A 20,619-nucleotide genomic window follows, 5' to 3' on the forward strand; every position below is an offset into this window, starting at 1 on the left:
GATACAGATTTAGAAAACACAAGCATACAGATCATGTCTGATTCTCTGGGAGAGGGGGAGATCACCCAGGGAAAACAGTCAGTCTAGTAACAGAAGGGAATCAAAGACCCTGCCAAAAGCTCCAGGAAGGGGTAGGAATTGCAGAGGATGCTACTGGGGGAAAAAAAAAAAAGAAAAAGAAAAAAACCTTCTCTTTCAGATGCTTAAATGTCTGACCTTTGTCCAGGATGGTTTTAATGTGGGCAAAGCTGGAGACCAAGGTCTCATTTGAGGTTATTTGCAAATTAAGGGACATTAAAGAAACAAAAACAAAACCTCTTTTCCCTAGGTGTAGTCACAAAGCAATTTCCAAATTAATTCCTGACTCCTTCAAGAAAACTTGGCTCTGGGTATAAGCCTACATTCCATCCAAACTGAAATGTTTTTGAGCGTCTCCGACGGATGTTAATTCTACCCTTGGATATGAGGACTGGAGGCAGCACTTATTCCTTGAAGGAATTTAAGAAATACAATTCCATTTGCCTCTTTGCGCTCTCCAAAGATACTCCGGTTTAAAGAGGTTGGCAATTTTTCAGAGTTGTAGTTAATAATTATATGTATATTCATACGCCTGGCACCAATACCGCACCATGGCTATCTGCAAAGGCAAGAGGAATAACTCACTGATGAAGGAAATCAAGATTCAGCATTATGATGCAGAGCCCAGATGCAACTAACTGTTTATACAAATACACACGTTCTTTTGTCTGTTCGGACGAGGCTAAAACGATTGATCTCATGTCTAAGGGACATTGGCTGTGACAGTCACTCTTCTGTTGGAATTGTGGGGCTTTGAACAATCGGGAATACACAATGTCTACAATCATCAAAGTTGATGCTTGACCAACAGAGAGTCTTAAGCATTTCATTGGCTGAAACCCAGGAATAGCAAGGGGTAGTGCCCCAATTTTGACTTCGTCCTGGCCCTCGATGGCACTGGATTTGGGAAAGTAAAGTAGATTTGCCACTATTATACTCGCTTAGGGTTGTTAAGTGTGGCAGGAGAAGAATACTGTGGTAAGACAGTTCATTTTGGTGTTTGGGATTTGTATCACTTTCTGATTGACTCCAGGTTTATGCATCCAATCTACTCTTATTTAGCAACTTTTTATCCAGCTGTCAAAGGCATTAGATCTAATCACTGGCACTTTCTTTACAGAACAGTAACCTCTGCAAGGAGACATTTTTTCTCCTTTTCAATGGTAGCAAAAGAGCCAATTAAGCTTCATCCTGCAGAGGTACAATGGTCTACCAGACAAAACATAAACCTAGCAACTCCATTAAACTTTTGCATTCGTATCCCTGGAAAAATGAAATAGGTAAAGATGATGTCAGCCACTCTGGGTCTCCAAGCTTTTTCTAAAGCAAGAATAGGTGCAGCCCCTTCCCTCCTGTTTATTTCTTCTCCCTTCCTATGGAGCACAGGGGGAGGAAGAAGAAGAGAAAAGAAGACAAGGGGTTAGCCAGGACCATGATTTTCACCGGTAATGGACGAATAATGGCTCATTCCAGGAAGACAGGGAAAATGAGCTAAATTAGAAAACATTTCACAATGCCGGGCCTCAGTATCAAGTTGAGCCAAACTCAATCTAGCACAGCAATTTCCCACCTCCCAACTGTGACCGCTTGTGCTCAAAGCTCCAATTATATCAGCCTGAATGCTTCTCCTAAGACGACCACTTCCCTTGTCTGCCTCCCCCGGCCCCCGCCCAGAGCACCCTAGCTCCAAAAGGCAGTTTCGACTGTCAGTGGATTTGGGCTTCATCTTCCCTGCTTCAGCTTCCTTGAGCTGCCTCTCTCTTCTCCAGCGTCCTTTATTAAAAATGCTAATGCTACCAGTTTCTGCCTGGATTTCCAAAAAAAATGCACTAAAAAGGAGCTGAGGCTGGAAGGAAACACGAGAGCAGAAATGATCAGAACCGAGGAGTGGCTTTTTATCTGGCTGTCCCTCAGCTGACGCTCCCAGCCCAGAAAGCAGTGAATGCACAGCAGGGGGAGGGAGAAGAGGCTGCATTTTTTTTCCTTTTAAAATTAAAACCCCCTAAAAAGAGAAAATGCTGTCCTTGTAACTTGGGCAGGGACTCGCTGCTTTTGTTCTCTTTGTCAGAGTGGCAAATTTCGTCTTCTATTTTGGAAGAAGAGAGAGGAAGAGCAATGGCCCGGAAACCTGGAACACGCCAGGTACCAGAGAAAGACGCGGAGGAAGATGGGCGGGTGCGAATAACCAGAGGGGGGAGAAAAGGCAAATCAAAAGTGACTGTGAGGATGAGGGGACAGAAGGCAGTAAGAGGGAAAAAGGAAAAAAAAAATGGGAAGAAGAGCCTGGAATGGATATAAATGAACAGGAAGGGAAAACAGAGAAAGGGCAAAGAACACAGTGGAAGACAAATGAAGAACTATGGTTGTTAAAGAACCATGAAGATTCCTAATAGAGAAAATTATCTAGGAAATCCCTAGGGGGGACAGTGTCACCAGGTATTTCCAGAGTGCTCTGTCCAATCCAACTTTACATAAAGCTTGCAATGCAGAGCCCTCCACCGCCCCTCCTCGCACTGGCCAATAAATAAATATCAACATCCCATTTTCAGCCTAACTTCTTTCTCCCTCTTATGGCATTTCCTAGTTACATCCCCTAAATAACTTCCCTGCCCTTTCCTCTGACATTTATACCGCTTAGATATTAACAGATGACGCCACATCCCATTTGCGTTTGCTTTATCCAAATTACACAGTGCATGATTGTTCTTTTCATCTCTCCCTGTAAACCAAACCCTTCATGGCCATAATTAGTCAGGGCACTCCTCCCCAAAGCACCTCACTTCTCTGTGCTTCAGGTGATAAAGCACCTTCATCGTCTCAATCACGAACACTGGAGAGCAAGAACGCGTGGCTGGCCAAGGCTGGGAAGAGGGAGAAGTGTATAGCGAGAGGAAATAATGCAGAACTAAGTCAGAGTGAGGACACCAGATGCCGCTTAGACGGACTCCTCTTACTAATCAGTGATGTGCTCTGGGCAGGTCGTAAGCTGAGCTGAATTACTGCCAAAGCCCATATGAACTCGGTCAGTCTAAAATCTGGTCTTCATGAACTTTGCACCACAGTGCCTTTGTGGAGGCTCGCAGACTTCAGCATCTGGCAGTCTTGGGTTCAAATCTTGACTTGACCACTTACAAGCTATTTGACCCTGTAGTGATTTACTTAATTCCTCTGATCCTTAGTATCTATCCTCAGAGCTAAACTTGAGAAAATAATGCCTGCCTTACTAAGGACATTGTAGGAAGTAAGGAGAGGCTCCCAAATTTGCTGGGCTCCTCAGACCCAAAGTGGCATAGTAGTTTCACAGCTCCTCCAGGTCCAAAGAAATAGCTACTATTTTCATTTATTAAGTAGTTAGGTCCAAACAACTTAAGTATTATTATTGACATAACAACTCAATGGTGATTTGAAAAAAAACAACAACCCTATATTGAAAATAGAAAGTAGGGTATTTAACAGGCATTCCTGTTTCCTCTGACAATTTAAAACATCTCGTGGAACCCCTGAAAGGTTGCTATGGTGTCCCACATCGCCCTGTATGTCACTAGGAGCCAAGAAAGTAAAGGGTAGGTAAGGTCCTTGGCAGGCAGAGAAATGACAGCTGTTCTTTGTACCAATCAGATCACTCCCCCAGCATTTAACCTTGGACCTAAACAAGTGAAATGAAGTAGATCCCAAACAGATTCATTTTATCCTCTATACAATTAAATACGGCTTGCAGGAGTTGAAAGATAACCAGAGAAGTGACTCCTGGGTTAAACCCTGTCTTTAGGAAAAACATATGCCTTGAATATTGTGAATGAGTCACAAATACCAGCTGAGAGAATGAGAATTCTGCATCCAAATTCATTTGGGACCCTATGGCTTCTGCCAAGAAAAGGCAGACTAGATGAGGATCAGAAAGGATCCTTCTTAACTGTCTAGAATGAAATAGCAAAAGAAACCTTTGTCTACCTTCCTCTCTTTCCAATAAGATTTAGTATCTCTTTTAAGATGATCTTTGTTGCAATCTCTCTCATCCCTTATTACTTTGGTGGCGGGTTCGGGAAAAGAAGGAGGCTCAGAAAGGCAAGAAAAATTTATTACTTTTCCTTCTTGAAAAATGACCAGGGTGTAACTATCAACCACCTGGTACTATTTATTCATTAATTCTGGCACTGATTAGATGTTTATTGAACACCTACTGTATGAGTAAGAGATTGAGGCATTGCAAACACAAAAAGATCAACACAGAGCCAATAAGAGGTACAGTCTGTGTCCTCAAGGAGTTTCCCACCACTGTCCAGTCCAGTAGGAAAACAGACAAGAATGTCAGCATGGCACCAAATTGAGCTCTCATGTGCCTTTGTGCAGGTGCAAGGAAACCCAAGGGAAAAGTCTTTTAAATCCACTGTGGCAAAAACTAGGAACTGAGCAAAACCAAGAAGGTCCTGGGATAGGTTTTTGGAACGGTTGTTAGGGGTAAATAGCAGCAAGGTATTTATCCTTGAACACTGTCCACCCCTGTCGCCAAAAGAACCTAGGAGCTCTCCCAGAAACACTCTCCTTCCAGAACACCCCTGCTATAAAGTCTGGATGCATCTGTCTCATGTGTGTGCACTGGGTGGCCTGACCCGGGTCAGTGGGGACTCTCCAGCTTGTCATCTTGCTGAGGCAACTCGCATCAGCACCCTGGTTATTAGTGGAGCCACATCAGGACCACTCTGTTCTTAGTCTTTGGGATGCTGCCTTCTTATTCTTTGATTCATCTCAACGTGCTCATCATTCAGTCATTCATTCAATGGACTGTATTTACAGTCAGCTTTCAACTTTCTTAAACGCAACTCTCTCATATCCTATACCTCCTACACTTTGTACATTGATTTATGTCAAATGTGAATTTTCATAATTCTTTTTTTTTTAATTTTCATAATTCTAATGGAGATCTCTCACTTCCTCACTGGAGGTTGACCTCCATTAGAGACTCACCTGGGTGGCAACCTATGTGTATGTGGTGGAGGGGAGGTGAGAAGAAAGTGAAGAGCATGGGTTCCATTCATTCTAACTTTGTGGATGCTCACAGAAATTAGTACCCCTGTGAGAACCAAGAAACTGGAAAGAACTAGCAGATATACTTCTTTCCCATCCTGCCTATCCTCCACCCTCATGGGCTGTCTAGAGATACAAATTTCCACAAGATCTATCTATACTACATCCTGTGTGTCCAAAATTGGCTTCTTGTAAAACTGTGGCCAGCTTACCAATGTCACACTTGGCACTGATTCTCCTCCTTCCTGTCTCAATTATCTCTCCCCTCCTCACTCTGCTCGCTTGGGATTGATCTTTCCTACAAAGCCTTCATATTGAAGCTTCATTTCAGGAGTACTCAGGCTAGGACAGGCTATGTCCTTCAATGTCTTTAACTGTAAAATGAGGGTAGATAGCAATAGTATCTCCTTCATAAAGCTGGTGTAAAGATTAAATGAGTTGATGTTAAGTATTTTGAACAGTGCCTCCCACATAATAAACCCGACATGACTGTTGGCTATGATTATTCATCTCCTTTATTTTCAGGCACCTAACATGATCCTTGAGACATGGAAAGTCACTGATAAATGTTTTTCAAATGAATGAATCATGAACATGCACCGCTTTTAGTGGTGCTTGGAAGAAAAATGAATTAACTCAGAAGAGAACACCATGCCAAATATTAAATATAAATAAGCTGATTTCTCTTTTGTGGATAAAGAGACTTAAGTGCCAAGAAATGCACTGAGAAAATCATGTAGAGGTTTACACAGAATTTGCATATATAACCTTACAGGCAACCATTCACTTATTCATTCAACAAACAAGTTTTTGGTGTTTAATCTGAATGTGACAGGAAACACCATAGGGTTACAATGATGAATAAGACATAGGCCTGAACTTGAGGAACTTGCAAGGTAGCGTAGCAGGGGCCAAGGCAGATTAGCAAAGCAGATTATTAGAATGATCAGATCATTATTTTATGGCATGAAAACAATGGCAGAGATATGCATGGGGAGTCCCAGGGTCACAGAAGAAGAACCCTCTGTAAATGCTGGGTAGCACCAGTTAGATATCTTAGAGGGGGCTATCTGGATGCAGACCTAAAGGGTAAGTGGGGGAATAGCCAGGAAAGTTTGGGAGTGGGTTTGGGAAGGGAGTGGGAAAAGCCACACCAGGCACAGCACACCCCATAGCAAATGCCCAGGCATGTGATAAGCGTGATGCACACACAGGCTGGACAGTAGATTCAATGTCATTGGAACATAACAAGCCAGCAGAGAGATACTGGATGATACGACTGATGGGGTTGACCGGAACCAGGTCAAAAAGGGTTGGGGGTCAACTCAGAAAGCCTCAAATTTATTCTGTAGGGCCACAGGTTTCACTGGTAAGTTTTGGGACAGTGTATAAAGTGAATAGCTCCTCTGGGTAGATCTTTTGGTGGCTAAAGAGGACCAATTTGAGGACAAGTCTGGAAGTAGGGAGCCAGGTGAGAAGCCTATGATGGTGACACAGGTGAAGGATAAATAGCTGGCTTGAGACACTGGCAGTGTGATAAACATCAGGGTGGTGAGGGGGAGACACTCACCGCTGGAGCCCACTGAGGCATCCCTCCATCATCCTCTGTATGGCCCCCGAAGATCCAGACTCAAATAGTCCCCTCCACCAGTTAAGAATCCATGATGGGGGGGCAGCCTGGGTGGCTCAGCGGTTTAGTGCCGCCTTCAGCCCCAGGGCATGATCCTGGAGATTCGGGATCGAGTCCCACATCAAGGCTCCCTGCATGGAGCCTGCTTCTCCCTCTGCCTGTGTCTCTGCCTCTCTCTCTCTCTCTGTTTCTCTCATGAATAAATAAATCTTTAAAAAAAAAAAAAGGAATCCATGATGGGGCTCCACCACCTGATCTTCCACAGACAGGTGAGTCTAGGCAGAGTCCTTGGACATCACTGCTGAAATAAGGCCCAGGTTCCTGCTGAAACTTAAAATCTAGGTCTAAGTCAGTGTTTTTGTTAAATATTATTTCAGTGGCAATAGGCACTGAACTTCGAAGGGATCAAGAAACTGAAAGTCAGAAACAGGCAGGTAAGAGGCAAAGCCAGGATAAAAATCCAGATTTGTCTGATCAAAGTGGATGGAGGTCTCTCGTTCCTCCTCTCTTTCACTCTCTTGCTGTTCTTTCTGTGCATGTGAGTGCGCACACACACACATACACACACAGAATTTTAACTTCACCACAGATTCCTCATAGTCATTATCAAGTACATTTTCAATATCTGGAGCCTCACAGCCACTGTCTCCCTTCCCAACCCCCATCCCATGGTGCCTTAGATTACCAACTGGAACTTTAACCATGTCCTACATTCCGTATCCCTGGCCCTCATAAGTTTAATTGCTAAACTGGTTGAAACTGAAAGAATGGGGAAAGGTTCTGCGATAGCATCACCAGCCCTCTCCCTGGGCTTCAGTTCAAAGGAATCGCAGTTCAGGGCCAGAGGAGAGAAGAGCAGACTTAATGCACTTGTAGGCTCTGCTCTCTCCCTCTGCAATCCTCTGGTGCACAAGGGCACAGCAGGGGTTGCTGGGAAACGGAGTCTTTGATGATGTGTTCTCCCTGCTGTGAAGACTAATGACTTCAAAGAGGGCATCCTGCCACGCTAGGGGCTTGCGTGGAAAATCTGACTGCAGTGTAATTAGGAAGAGGCTTGAGTGTAGGCTTGTATGTCCAACAGCACCCTCCTCTGCCCACTAAAAAACACGATTTGTGAAAGGGAGACAATGCTTTTGAAAAGCAAGGTGTGTCTTCAGGATAACTGCTTTGATGCTGATAAAGGTGAGCCTGAGAGGGTGGGGGGGTAGGTGGGTTAAAACCAAATCAAACCAACCAACCAACAAACAAAAAACCCAGGCTGAGCAGGAACTGCTGGTCAGTGGGCAAAATGGAGAGATTTTAAATAATGGAAGCAAGACATCCCTCCTGAAAACCATCTCCCTGGCAGGTATCATGATGCCTGATGCTGACTCCCATGCATTAGATATTCACGCTTTCCAGGATTCTCATTTACTTCTCTGTACCTTATGAGGTAGGTATTACTATTATCATCCCCATTTCACAGGAGGAGAAGTTACAGCACAGACAGTTTAAGTAATTTGCCCAAGGGAAGTGGGTAGGGATTTAGGGGATCTGCTTGTACAGTCCTAATCAATGTTCGATGGACTCAGTTCTTCTCATATTTTAGCTCCTAGTGGACTGCACCTTATAAACTGTTGTGAAGACTGGACAGAGTGTTTGGTACAGAGGAAGTCCTCAGTGTAAGTGATGTGCTGTGAGTGGTATCAAGACCTTCTCTCCTGCCTGCCCCCAACATAAATTTCCCTGTTAGTCCATTTCTCATAATGCTTGAAATCTCACCAGTAGCTATTCCATTCCTATCGAGTACCTACAGTATACAAGAAAGTTGTGTACTTGAGACTGAGGCTCAAAATTTAGCCCTTGCTTCAAAGGTCTTATGGTCTAAAAGAGGTCAAGACCTATCTAGGGGTAGAAATAACAGGGCACAATGTGGCAATTGCCACAAGTTTTGAGGCAGCCCAAAGGAGTAAGAGACGGCTTCCAAGTGGGGAATGAGGGAAGGTTTTATGGATGAGCAGATATTTGGGCAGGGCCTTGTAGAGTGGATAGAATTAACTAGGAGGGTGATAGTGGAAGTAACTGGAAGGGAGGATGGGTCCTGAGTAAAAGTAGGGAGGGTGTGAGGTAAAATAGAAGTATGGTCAGGAGGCAAGCAATTCAATCAGGTTGGAAACAAATGTGGGGGCCTTGAGTGCTGGGAAGGCCTATCCTGAGAGGCCACACTGTGGCCATACTTGTCCTCATCCATCACACTGAGAGCCTGGACACAGGATCAGACTGCTGGGGTCATTCCATCTCCTGCCATCCATTCCTGCCATATCCTCTTAAGCATGTCATCGGGCCCTTTGTGCCATGGTTTCCTTGTCTGCATCATGTGAGAAAGAAATGATCTGAACACTCAGAGCATTTACAAATAATGCCTTCACATAGAAAGCGCTCAGCGAATATTATACATTATATTTAAACAAGGTAACAGATACAGTGTCTTAGCATATGATGATATAATGAAATACAAGCCACTGTTTGTGCCTTAGTGAAATTTCCATTCTAACAGTAGGTTATTCTAAACCCAACTTGCCAAATTGACATTAAGATCACATCATTTGGTGGTAGTTCAAAGAACATACATGAGGCCATGACCAATGCAAAACTCAGTGCCACCACTTATTGAGAGCTTACATATTTTATTTGACATTATTGAGTACAACATATTATACTTATGTTTTCCTCATAAACCTTACAACAACTCTATGAAGTAGGTACTGTTATTCCTGTTTTTACTGATGAGGAAGTTAAAGCTCAAAAAAGTTAGGAAGTCAGCCCCAAATACAGTGCTTTTAAATAGAAGAAATGAGATTTAAGCCCAACTCTGTCTGAGTCCAACAATATGCTCTTCCTATTATGCTCTGTTGCCCTATACAGATAAAAATGTGAGCAGGTGAACATTAATCCTCCTGGAGGTGAGGTATCCATATCCTCCCAGCTCGGATGAAATGGTTCCACCAAGACTATTAAGTGAAGTCCAATTAATGATACCCAAGCCTATCCCTGGAAAGAAAAACCTTTGAACATATTCCAGACAACCTTTTTCCTAGGCCAAGTAGCTTGGGGAAGATGGATGGACCCATCCCTCAAACATGAAAATGCCACTCCCAACACATTGAGTAAAAGTTCTGAAATCTTTGTCTACAATAAGGATCTGACTAGGTGTTTTATTCTCCCACGATTGTGCTGGAGATGAGTAAATGCAATCCATGTGTAGAGTCCATGATCTAGTCTGTGCCATGCCCCCTGGTACAGTAATGGGCCATCTAGACTTGAGTACGTGGCCATGGTTCCACACTGGCCACAGCACAGAGCAGCCAGTAGCAGACGTCTGCCCCTGTCAGACAGATACCAGCTTGGGGCCCCCATGATGTGTTGGGAGTGCTTTTATTCAAACCTGGATTGTGCAGCAGCTAATGGCATTTACTGCATTTAGGTTCCCAGCAAGGTCCCTCTAGTGACTTGTCGCTTTTCCTAGGACTCTCCATCATTCTGAAAGAGATGCTTAACTACAGACTACATAACGTGTCATCGTTTTAATCCAGGCATCAACTCATGGATTCCCTGCCCCCAGAGCCACAAGGCTGAACTGCGGCTTCTCTCCAGTTTCCATTTCATTTAGAGACTCTTTAGCCCTTGAGGGATTGGACACAAGAAAGTTCTCTTAATGGACCTCAAGAGTCTCTTTTCTTGCCTCTGAGACTCTCAATATTGCTGCAGCATTCAAGAGATTCACCTGTAAAATGGGGCCATCAATAATAGTTTCTACTTTGTAGCATTGAAATGAGAATTACATGTGTTGATACATAAAAAATATTGAGGAGTGGCTGGTGCATCACAAGAGCTATGTCAGTGTCAGCTATTATTATTACTAACACTAATATCAGTATTATTACCACAGCACTTGAAGGGCACCGTGTGGGGAGTGCTATAATATTAGGCATGCAAAGTACTATGGCTCATCACACTGCTGTTAATTCTATTCCAGGTAGGCTTTCACTGTAGACTATGTTCCCATTTTTGACTATCCCAAAATAGTGAGCACTCACTCCATTTACAGTCACCCTTCTCCTGAGGTTATAAACAAGGGAGTCCCTGGAAGGAAGTTCATGCTGAGAACTGTGGTCTGGGCAGCCCCATGGGAGCCTCCACCTCTAGAGCTAATTAGGCTAGCCTGGCCCTGGGGCTTTGAGCGCTGTCCAAGGTCCTGCACAACTGAAATCTGGGTCTTAGGTCCAAAGGGCAATCTTGACTAGAAAGCCTAGTTTGGGCTGTATCTCCTCCTCAAGCAAACAAGGCTACTCTTGATGTGGAAAACCTTGTAGAAAGGTTAATAAGCTTGGTGGAAAGGAGACCATAGGAGGAAAAAGACTATTCCTATTGTTGAGCTACATCATGGTTTAATAAGAACCTAGATGTCGGCATCAGGCAACAAGAACAAGTTCCATTCACAACTCTGTGACTACGGCCACCATACTACTGAGCCTCAAATAATAATAGGCATTGTCCTTATTTTTTTTAAAGATTTATTTATTTATACTTATGATAGACACACAGAGAGAGAGAAAGAGGCAGAGGAGGGAGAAGCAGGCTCCCCGCCGGGGGCCCAATGCGGGACTCTCGATCCCGGGACTCCAGGATCGTGCCCTGGGCCAAAGGCAGGCGCCAAACCGCTGAGCCACCCAGGGATCCCCAGCATTGTCCTTATTATACATACATATGTATATGCATATGTGTGTGCATGCATGTGTCTGTATAAAACAGAGCAAGAGCTACAACAAACAATGATGCAATTTTTGTTAAAAAAAAAAAAAAAAGGATTATACCTAAATAAACAAAACAAAAGGTCAGACTGAGTTCCCTCCAGGGAATGGTATTTCAGGTGGCTTAGGTTTTCTTCTTTTTACTGCTCTCTGTGTGTATGTGTGTGTGTGTGTTTTCCCCTAGATTTTTACCAGTTATATGCATTCCTTTTATAAAAAGGAAAAAAAATAAAGTAAAAAAACAAATGTGTAGTGACAAAATGTTTGCTCTCCAATTTCCGAAATTATATGAGGTTAAAATTTCAAAAAAATAATTACAGCATGAATGTTTGCACAAGAACCCAAAATACTTAACCTAGAAATGAAAACCTTAAGATTATTTTTATTAAAATTGTTTTCACAGAAACTGTAGGTAGAAGAAACACTACTAACTACTCACCTCTTAACCAATTCATAGGATTTTTATCAAGATTAGTGATATTTAAAAAAAAAAAAAAACCAAAAGACTGAGTCCAGCACTACATACTTAATAAATGACAGCTATTAATCAGCATTTGATGAGGGACTGGCCAAAGTCTCCAGTGACATTGAAGTTGTACAGCATTAAACACTGTGCTGAATGTGAGGGTCACTGCTTACGATTCCTCCAGCCATTTGCTATCCAGACTTAACAGAGATGTTTTATTAGAGTTTGACCTGAATGCTAGACCCTGAACCACTTTCTTCTTTCCTCCATAATCAGGTTAAAATTGAGGATTTAGTGAGACATGAAGAATAACTTTCCCGTGGAAAAAGTTTTGAGAAAAATAATGTAGCACAAAGATACTTCTAAAGCTTCTTTCCTTATCTTTTTTCTCCAAATTTTGTGAATATAAAAGTCATACATGCTTATTGTTAAATTATGAAAGAGAACAAAAATGTACACAGAATTGAGAGGGGCGGGGTGGGGAGAAGCAAAATTTTTTGATGCATAGCAAAAGAAATTGGGAGGAAATGTGCCAAAATGGTAATGGTAGTTTTCTCTGAGCATGGGATAATGAGTGGATTTTTTTTTTCCTATTTATTTTAAAGAAAAAAAAAGATAAATAGCCAAGATCTTCAAAGCCAGGGAAAATGACAGTACTCTCAAACCTAGTATTCTTAGACCGAAACCCAAGGAAGCTGAAGGTCCAGCGAGCATTCCTAGTGGAAAATATCCATGCATTCAGTAGAATATATAAATTCAGGACACTATCTGGAAAGCATGGGCAAGACATAAAACATTCATTTCTATAAAATTGAAACAATTTATCTTCCATTCTTGAGCAGATGGGAGGGTAAATTGAGGTTGATTTTTTTTTCACCCTGGTGGTCATGTTGGAGGAAATATGAGTGTTCCCGCCTCCGGCACTGTTTAAAATAAGTCTCTTGGTGCCGTGACTGGACTAGTCAGAGAGAACACTGTGGTAGCTTCACCCTCCTCCAGGGGGGAGGCAGTAGAGTAGGGGGGCTGGGGAAGGGTGGGATGGGCAGGCCCCTTAGTCCTGGGGGAAGGAAGATGCAGAGAGGAGGCAGGTGGGGATCACAGAACATCCACCTCTCATCTACAGATGGTAACTGACTTTCAGAGTGTTGTATGCTCTTCACATTGCACCCTCTTTAAAATCTGTATTTACCTGACTGATTTAGCTCCAAAACCCACTCATCACTGTCAAGCATGGTCACCAGCTCTGTGACCTTAAGCAAGTTTCTTCACCTCTCTGGCCCTCGGCCCTCTATTTCCAAATCAATAGAATGCAAGGATCCTTTAGGATGCACTCAGCCACAGTCTATAAACCTGTTCTTATTTTCACCACAGGGATGGTGCAGTGGTAACAGGGTGCCCACCCGAGGGGTCTAGAGCCTCCATGTCCAGCTCAGGAAGGGTTCTTAAGTCTGCCTATGCTTCAGAATCATTTGGGGAAACATTTTGTAGGTACAGATTCTGGACCTTCTCCCAGATCTACGAAATTATAATTTCTAGAGTAGAAATCAGAAATCCATATTTTAAATAAGCTCCCCAGATGACTCTTAAGTATCTGCTCCATGCACAGGCATCAGCGAGTCAATTACTAATGGTATATTTAGCTCTTGTATCATCTCGAGTAACCAAGAAGGTTACAGCTGCTTCTAAGAGGGGAGCAAAGGGGAACAAAGAGCGAAATGACCACACTCAGGGTCAGCACAGCTCATTAAGTACCTCCGTGCAAATTAGAAAAAGGTGCCCATCTGGATAAACAAACCCTTTGTCTCAGCGTTTGCTTGCCTTGGCAAGCACAGGCTAGGGTTCAGCCCTCAGCTGCTCTCCTAGCCAGATGTGTAACATATGAGGTCTAGCACTGTACTCAGCTGACCACACATTTTTTTGTGAAAATGCATCAAGTCAACATGTTTTCACTTGAGAAAATCCCTAAGAACAAGCTGCAGAGTTTCCCAAGCCAAGTGGGGGAACTGATCCCATTACACCTGTGTGAGGCTGGTGGAGATCCATGTGCGACCCCCCCAGTTCCTGCCTGATCGTCCAGAGAGGGGTCAGTTATCCTTCCACTGGACAATATTTCAGCTGGAATCAGGTTAGAGTGGGGCTTCTAAAGAGACAGGAAACTAGAACTTCAGGCTTAATTCGAAGAGCTAAGATGAAGATCCGTCTGACATTGAAATGGATAGGAGAAAGGACAGCCACGTTGGCATCGACTCCTGAGGGAAGAGGAGGAAATGGAAGCAAAGAAAAAAGGAGGGGAGAAAAAAAATAAATGAGAAATAAGGAGCCAAACAAATACACTGGGAACCCTTGTTAGGAATATGTGAGTAAGTGAGGAGTAATTAGAAAGAATGACACACACATACATACACACACAGATAGGAAAACAGAGAAAAGGAGAACAAAAAGAGAGCTAATGGGAAGATAATCCCATTTGTGCACGGCATGGCAATGACAGGAGCTGGCACAGACAATGCCGTCGGGGCTGGAGGGCAGGGGGGAGGGCACCCAGAGATAAAAAGAACAGTGCCAGGCTGGCCTACAAATCTTGTCTGAGGGGTTGGGGGAAGGTGACTGGGGCATCGGTGACACAGAAATCAGAGACACGTGGGTGGGGAAATAAAAGCCAGACAATGAGCTAGAAATGGACAAAGGAAAAGTCAGGAAATGTCATATGTCACCCAGAACTGTCTGAGTCCAGCTGAGTCACTTCTGAAGAGACTTTGGGCAGGTCAAAGAAGGCCAAACACTGCCCAAGACCCGGACGTGGGATCAGAGATGCACCCCAGCATTACAGTCACTGCCCTCCGATGGCTGGACATTTGCCCTCTGATTGTCAGGGAACTGAAAGGAGGTCTTTGCTCAGTTGTAGGTAACCAGGAGGTGAGAATGGGCTTGGGATTCATTTTGAGTAATTGAGGGAAGTCTGGTCTCTGCTCAATACCTAGAAGCCAGAGGCGGATGTATCATCTCCACTGGGCTCTGATCATCGTACTGAGTGTTGTCTCCAGGGAAATGGTACGAATGGCATCATTCAGGCAGGCCCAAATAAAACCACCACCGTCAAGGATGTAGTTTGAGCACGATAGAGAGGCTGAGGCCAATCATGACAGACACGGTCCTCATTCTTGGCTTGAAAAGGAAACCGGATTCTATGAGGTGGGACACTTGCTCCTTATATGGATTTAGAATCCCGAGGCAGTCACTCTTGGGAGGGTGCAGCAGGGAGAAGTGGTAGAAATAGAAGGAGAGAACAGTAGGCACCTGGCACAATGGAAAGGACAGATTAAAGTGGCGTGGGCTGTGTGTGAGAGCGACAACGTGGGCATGCGCACGCATGCACACATGTGTACTTATCTGGGGCTACCATGGTAAATGTGTTGCCTCCTGAGTAGGCAGTGAAAGAAGGTTCTGATTCCTGACAACAGCTTCTGAAGCCTTAGAGAAACACCTGTTCATTTCCCACAGCCGGCTCTTCCCATCCCATGAATTATCACTTGATCACCACCCTTCCGCACCGACATCTAGGGATATGTGAGAGGTCTTTAGTGGGAAATCTCCTTGGTGTCGCCTGCTGTACCTGAGATGCCAGAATAAGAAATCAGACTATTATTTAGAGGGGATCTTGAAATGCATGAATTTTATGTAATGTAGTGTTCTGAAAAATGTAGCTAGAAGCCCTTGGGCACACTTCTAATTTAACCACAACAACAAAAAACTTCTGATAGCCTTTCTTAATAAGCTCCAAACTAGTGAAAAAAATTTGTTTTTCCTCCTCTAATAGGTTCATGTAAATCAATCTTTCTTGCCTCCTCCACCCTCATTTGGTGGTTTCATTTCTTTTCTGTGAAAATTTTCAATTTGTACTTGTTGTCCTGGCGAACAAATACTAGACACATATTCTAATGGTCCCTGGCTGTGTCTATAAAGCCACAGGGATAGGAGGCTGAGGAGTTTCTAGTGAATTCATGTCAGGTCAGACACAAGACCTGGTACAGCCTCATGCTGGTAAAGCCCCCTTTTATGTCCTGGGCCCTCTGTGGGACAACTGTGTCACCAGGGATTCTGTGGCAGGAAATGATCGATTTTTGTGGCCAGCCTCGAAGACCAAAAATATAATCTCAAATATCCCGTGTTCTTTTAATAACTCATTAGAAATCTGTCACCCATGACTTTGTTTAAATCTTTTGGAAGCTGTTTTTACTTTTAGTGAATAGGAGCTTCTTGTGTAAGTTCAGTGGTTTTACAACTGGTGGCCCAATCCCCTCACCTGGGTACACCACAGTGCCTGGCTTCACCTCCCAGAAACTTTCACAAAATTCTCAACATGCCTTACTTCTCCTTGGGCATTTCTGGCAAAATCAGAGTCACAAAAAAAAAAAAAAAAAAAAAAAATGGCTGCAACCCCCTTGACTCACATGCCTTACATGTATGGTTCCTGATTCTGTCATTCTTTGCTGTTTGGTCTTAAAAGCTTTTATCTGCAGAATAATTTTAGGACTATGTTATACTTACAGAATTCAGATAAATACAAATTTAGCTAGTCTCAAGAGGTTTTGTGTGGGTTTGTTTTCTTTTTAGGGTTGTTTTAATTTATTTTGAATGATAATGAGGGACTATCCCATCAAATACACAGACGCTTTGGAACTTCTTCTTCCTGCTAACAATTTTAGGGGCACATACATGGAAGTTTAGTGTCCAAAGCCTTTTTAGAAAGCAAGAGGTCCCCCAAAGCTAGTCTCTACCCACTTAATCAGCTTCTTCTCCTGTCTCTGTAAATGGCACTTTTAAGCTACACTAGGCTATTTACTTGCTTGTCCTGGAGAAGCTATGCTTCTTATGTCTCCAGGCCTTGGCATATGCTGTTCCGTTTGCTTAGAATTACCTTCGTCACCCATTAAATAGAATAGTTCAAAATCTAACTTCTCCACGATGTCCCATTCTAGGTTCTTAGATGTCACATAAGTCACCCATTAAACTGTAATCACATAGACCTCTGCTCATACCTTTCTTTTAATAGGTTTTAGAATTCATTTTAATTTTTTTGTAATGTGCCCATTATCTACCTAGAGTATTAGTTCTTACAGAGCAGAGACCATCTTCTTATAATTAGCAATCTAGCTTATCCTAGTACAACAGGTAATGGAGTGAATATTTGTTGAAAACATGAATGAGTGAGAGCATAAATGATGGTGTGCAGTGGTGAGAGGATTTGTATGAACAAACCAGCTCACTCACACATATGCTCATGCAAATACTATACATGCACATATCATGTACACATGTACACCACGCACATGTGTACAAAGGCACATGTGTGCACACATGCGAGTCTAGGTAAACCGGAGCACCAGGCAGAGGCTGGGTAAAGTTGCAGGTGTAAATTTTTGTATTGATGTCCTTAATCAATTTTCTTCCTTGTCTGAAAGTCATGAATGCTTATTGCTACTTTTCTCCTCATACTTAACCTAGATTTTTCACAGGGGAATTCATTTTAAATATCACCAGCCTGGGATTTGCTTGTTCTACTTCAAAAGAATGTTCAGCTATTTTAATGTATGCAATACAAGATACTAGGTGAAAAATATAAATAAGCACACATGCTGCTTACCTTCACCTTCTGGAACATTAAATATTCAGGGAAATCAGGCCCACCATCGATTTTTCCATAATACCCCAATACGTATCATTAGTTGGCAATCTGTCAGGCCAGTTTCAATTCAAGTGACAGACTTCACGTTCAAATCAATTTCGATTAATTTTGTAAGAATCATTTAGGAAAACGTGGCATCAGGACCCTGATTTAAATCAAGATGTATGGTATCCTCCACTTTTCATTTATCTTGTCATTTTACGAGGAAAATGCAGTCTTTTGTCTGGCATTTTTTTATATACATATAAACCCATGCTGCTTATCACTCCTGGTTCCATTATCCCCAAGATAGTCACTTTTTTTTCCCTCCTAACAGTTGCTCCATTATTTTATTAGTGTCCAAAACGAGACCTCGCAGACAGTGATGATCAGAGAATAATGGAAATTAGAGATGGAAATGACAGATTAGGTCTCCTTGTCTGTTTCCTGGGGCTAATGTCCCTGTCAGTCTGCAACTTGGTGCTTTAGCCTGTCTTATTTTAAATGACACCAACGTGGGGCCTCCACCAGGTCCCTGGAGGCTCTTGTCTACATCCTAAGACTGCCTCTACAACGCAGCCAGAGGGGATGACGAACCCTTGTGCAATTACCAAGTGAAGCCAGGCCCGTCCTCCTATGATCTGTCTGCAAGGCGAGGGATGTGGAGGCTTGAGCGATTAGCCACCAAATCCAATCACTGCAGAGGGCCAGCCTGGATCATCCAGGGCAAAAAGCAAAATGATATTTTGTCGTTTTTTTCTTCTGCAGCAAGTTTGCAGGCTAAGAGATAGAGAGCTGGTTATCCATCACTCTTTAAAACATTTTACTCAGTAAGAATCATAGCCAACTGAGATGCTCAGCCATCGTGTAAGCTCAAATCCTAGCTTCCCATCCATGATGCAAACGTTTCAGGGGTCAGAGAGTGGGGGGACTAAGGTGACTTTACACAGTGAATGGCACTCTGTAGTCATACCCCGCTTAACATCTATGAACCAAGTCCTCGGCCCTCCCTGCCCATCGTTCAACAACACGCCACCTCATGTGTATTTACTCTTCTACATACACTTTCCTCCAAATCTGGGGGACTGCCTCTCGGATACGACCTCAAGTTCAGTGGAAACCATGTAATCCTTCATTTTCACCAACAGGAAAATTTCATGGCATTTTGACTTCCTCAAGTTTTCTGACCTGTGGCTCAGATTTTCTTCCCCTAACTTCATTCTCTCTTATCCTTATTCCTCAACCTCAACCTGTTCCAGAACATTTGCCCTCTTCTAACGTCGAGGGGCATCTATCATGCTTTGACTTAGTCATCAGCTGGCCAGTTCTCCAAGTTGAGTTCTTCTATCCTTCATCATAAATCACTCCCTTGGGCTCTTCAATCATTTTTATTGCTCTTCTCCAAACTCTCACCCATTTGTCTCCATATTTATTGCTTTCAGAGTCCAGAACTACATCCACTATTCTAGGCTTGGGCTCATCAGAATCCCCCAGAGGGGGCTGATCATCAGCCTCGGGGATGGGAGTCCTCCAAAGCAATGTGTGAAATGACGGTGGTGCCTTTTTTCTACCTTGTCAGGCTGCAAACACATTTCCAACCTGCACAAAAGCAATCACTCTCAGATGGCTTGTGCCCTGATTTCTTTCTAGTTTTCCCCCGTTCCATCAACTGCTATTATTAGTTAGTGTTTATTGATCCCTTTCTCTTCCCACCCTGCCCCACGATTGAGCCAATGCAGAAAGCAAACTATCAGCACCCAAAACAGAGTAGAAAGTTGCTTCTAAAAAGCAATACCTGTGCACAGTGCCGATGGTTACACACCAACGTGAATGTTCTTCATGCCACTGAATTATACACTTTGAAATGATTAAAATGGTAAATTTTATGTGATGTGGATCTTATGACAATGATTTTTTTAATGTAAAAAAAAAATAAAATAAAAAGCCAAGACAAGGTAACTTTGATCCCAGTCATGTGTGCTTGAGGGGAAGCAAAAGTCACAAAGAGAAAGGGTGACTGGGGATCTGGCAAAAATGCCCTTACTCCATACAGAGCCCTCCTGCATTTCACCCTTGCTGACGGTGGTGGGGAAAACAAGTTTCTCCTGTCAGTCTCACAAAACTCCTCGGGCTCTGGGAGAGCTATGGGAGAGCTATGGGAGTCTGTGTGGCTTCATGTGTCTCCAACAAAATCATCAGCTAAGTTCTGCCTGTGGAATCCTGGCGGCTGGCGGTGGAGTGAAAAAGCAGAGAGGGACAGCTTGATTTTCAGATCCCAGCTGGAGGCTGGAGGGCTGCGAGTCAGAGGCATCATCTCTGAACTCGTAAATGGAGAAAAAGATGACATGAACGTCACTGGAATGGTATAAATATGGAAATGCACGGTGACATTTTTACCCATTCGCTATTCAGAATATAACCACCCTTTAGCTCCATTCCTCTACATGCAGTTGCTCCATCTTGTCTGCAGGAAGAAGGGTGACATCTGGGAACTGGCTCATTTGCCATCCCGGCACTTACCCCTGGTTTGTGCCCCATTCGTTCCGAATGCAAAGGTGCTTGTGTACTGGATCCTTCATGTACCCTTCGTAGCAGAGGCATTCCCCTTAGAAGCAGGGTAGGAAGAAGAAACATGAAGCAATTGATTAACATGTCTGTTTGAGAAAATGAATATGAGATGATCAGATTAAATTCTGATTCTAATAGCAGTGGGGATGAAACAATAAACCCCATTATGTCACACATCCCCATCTCTACCGCCCACGTGCACGAACACACCCTCAATCTCTGCATTTTCTACTAAGTGCTAAATTTCACTAGTGGAAGAACTTCATGTTTACAAAGAATCCACTGTATGTGTTCTGTAAAAACAAGGGCTGAGAACCTTTCGAGCAAAAGGACTTTTTCAACCTTATTTGCTCAGTGCCTAGTCTACTGCAAGGCAGATATTAGGTGATTGGGAAAT

General features: G+C 43.2%; 1 protein-coding gene and 1 long non-coding RNA gene across 10 annotated transcripts in view; one reads left to right on the forward strand and one right to left on the reverse strand.

The window, feature by feature from the left end:
• The window catches only part of ASTN1 (astrotactin 1), a 299,363-nt gene that overhangs the window by 122,713 nt on the left and 156,031 nt on the right, over positions 1–20,619 (reverse strand). For all 5 annotated transcript variants that reach the window (XM_077901789.1, XM_077901787.1, XM_077901788.1 and 2 more), the window contains exon 8: positions 20,175–20,259. In XM_077901789.1, coding sequence (XP_077757915.1) covers positions 20,175–20,259 — 85 coding nt within the window. The remainder of the gene's footprint in view (positions 1–20,174; positions 20,260–20,619) is intronic.
• Positions 7,517–20,619, forward strand: part of LOC144316194 (uncharacterized) — a 28,802-nt gene continuing 15,699 nt past the window's right edge. For 3 of the 5 annotated variants that reach the window (XR_013382045.1, XR_013382046.1, XR_013382044.1), the window contains exon 1: positions 7,517–7,915. This is a non-coding gene — a long non-coding RNA (uncharacterized LOC144316194). Of the gene's footprint in view, positions 7,916–8,321; positions 8,395–10,238; positions 10,577–20,619 lie in introns of those variants that run through there. The other 2 variants (XR_013382048.1, XR_013382047.1) reach the window with 2 other exon arrangements.

This window comes from Canis aureus, chromosome 6, assembly GCF_053574225.1.
Source record: "Canis aureus isolate CA01 chromosome 6, VMU_Caureus_v.1.0, whole genome shotgun sequence".
NCBI classification, from domain to species: Eukaryota; Metazoa; Chordata; class Mammalia; order Carnivora; family Canidae; genus Canis; species Canis aureus.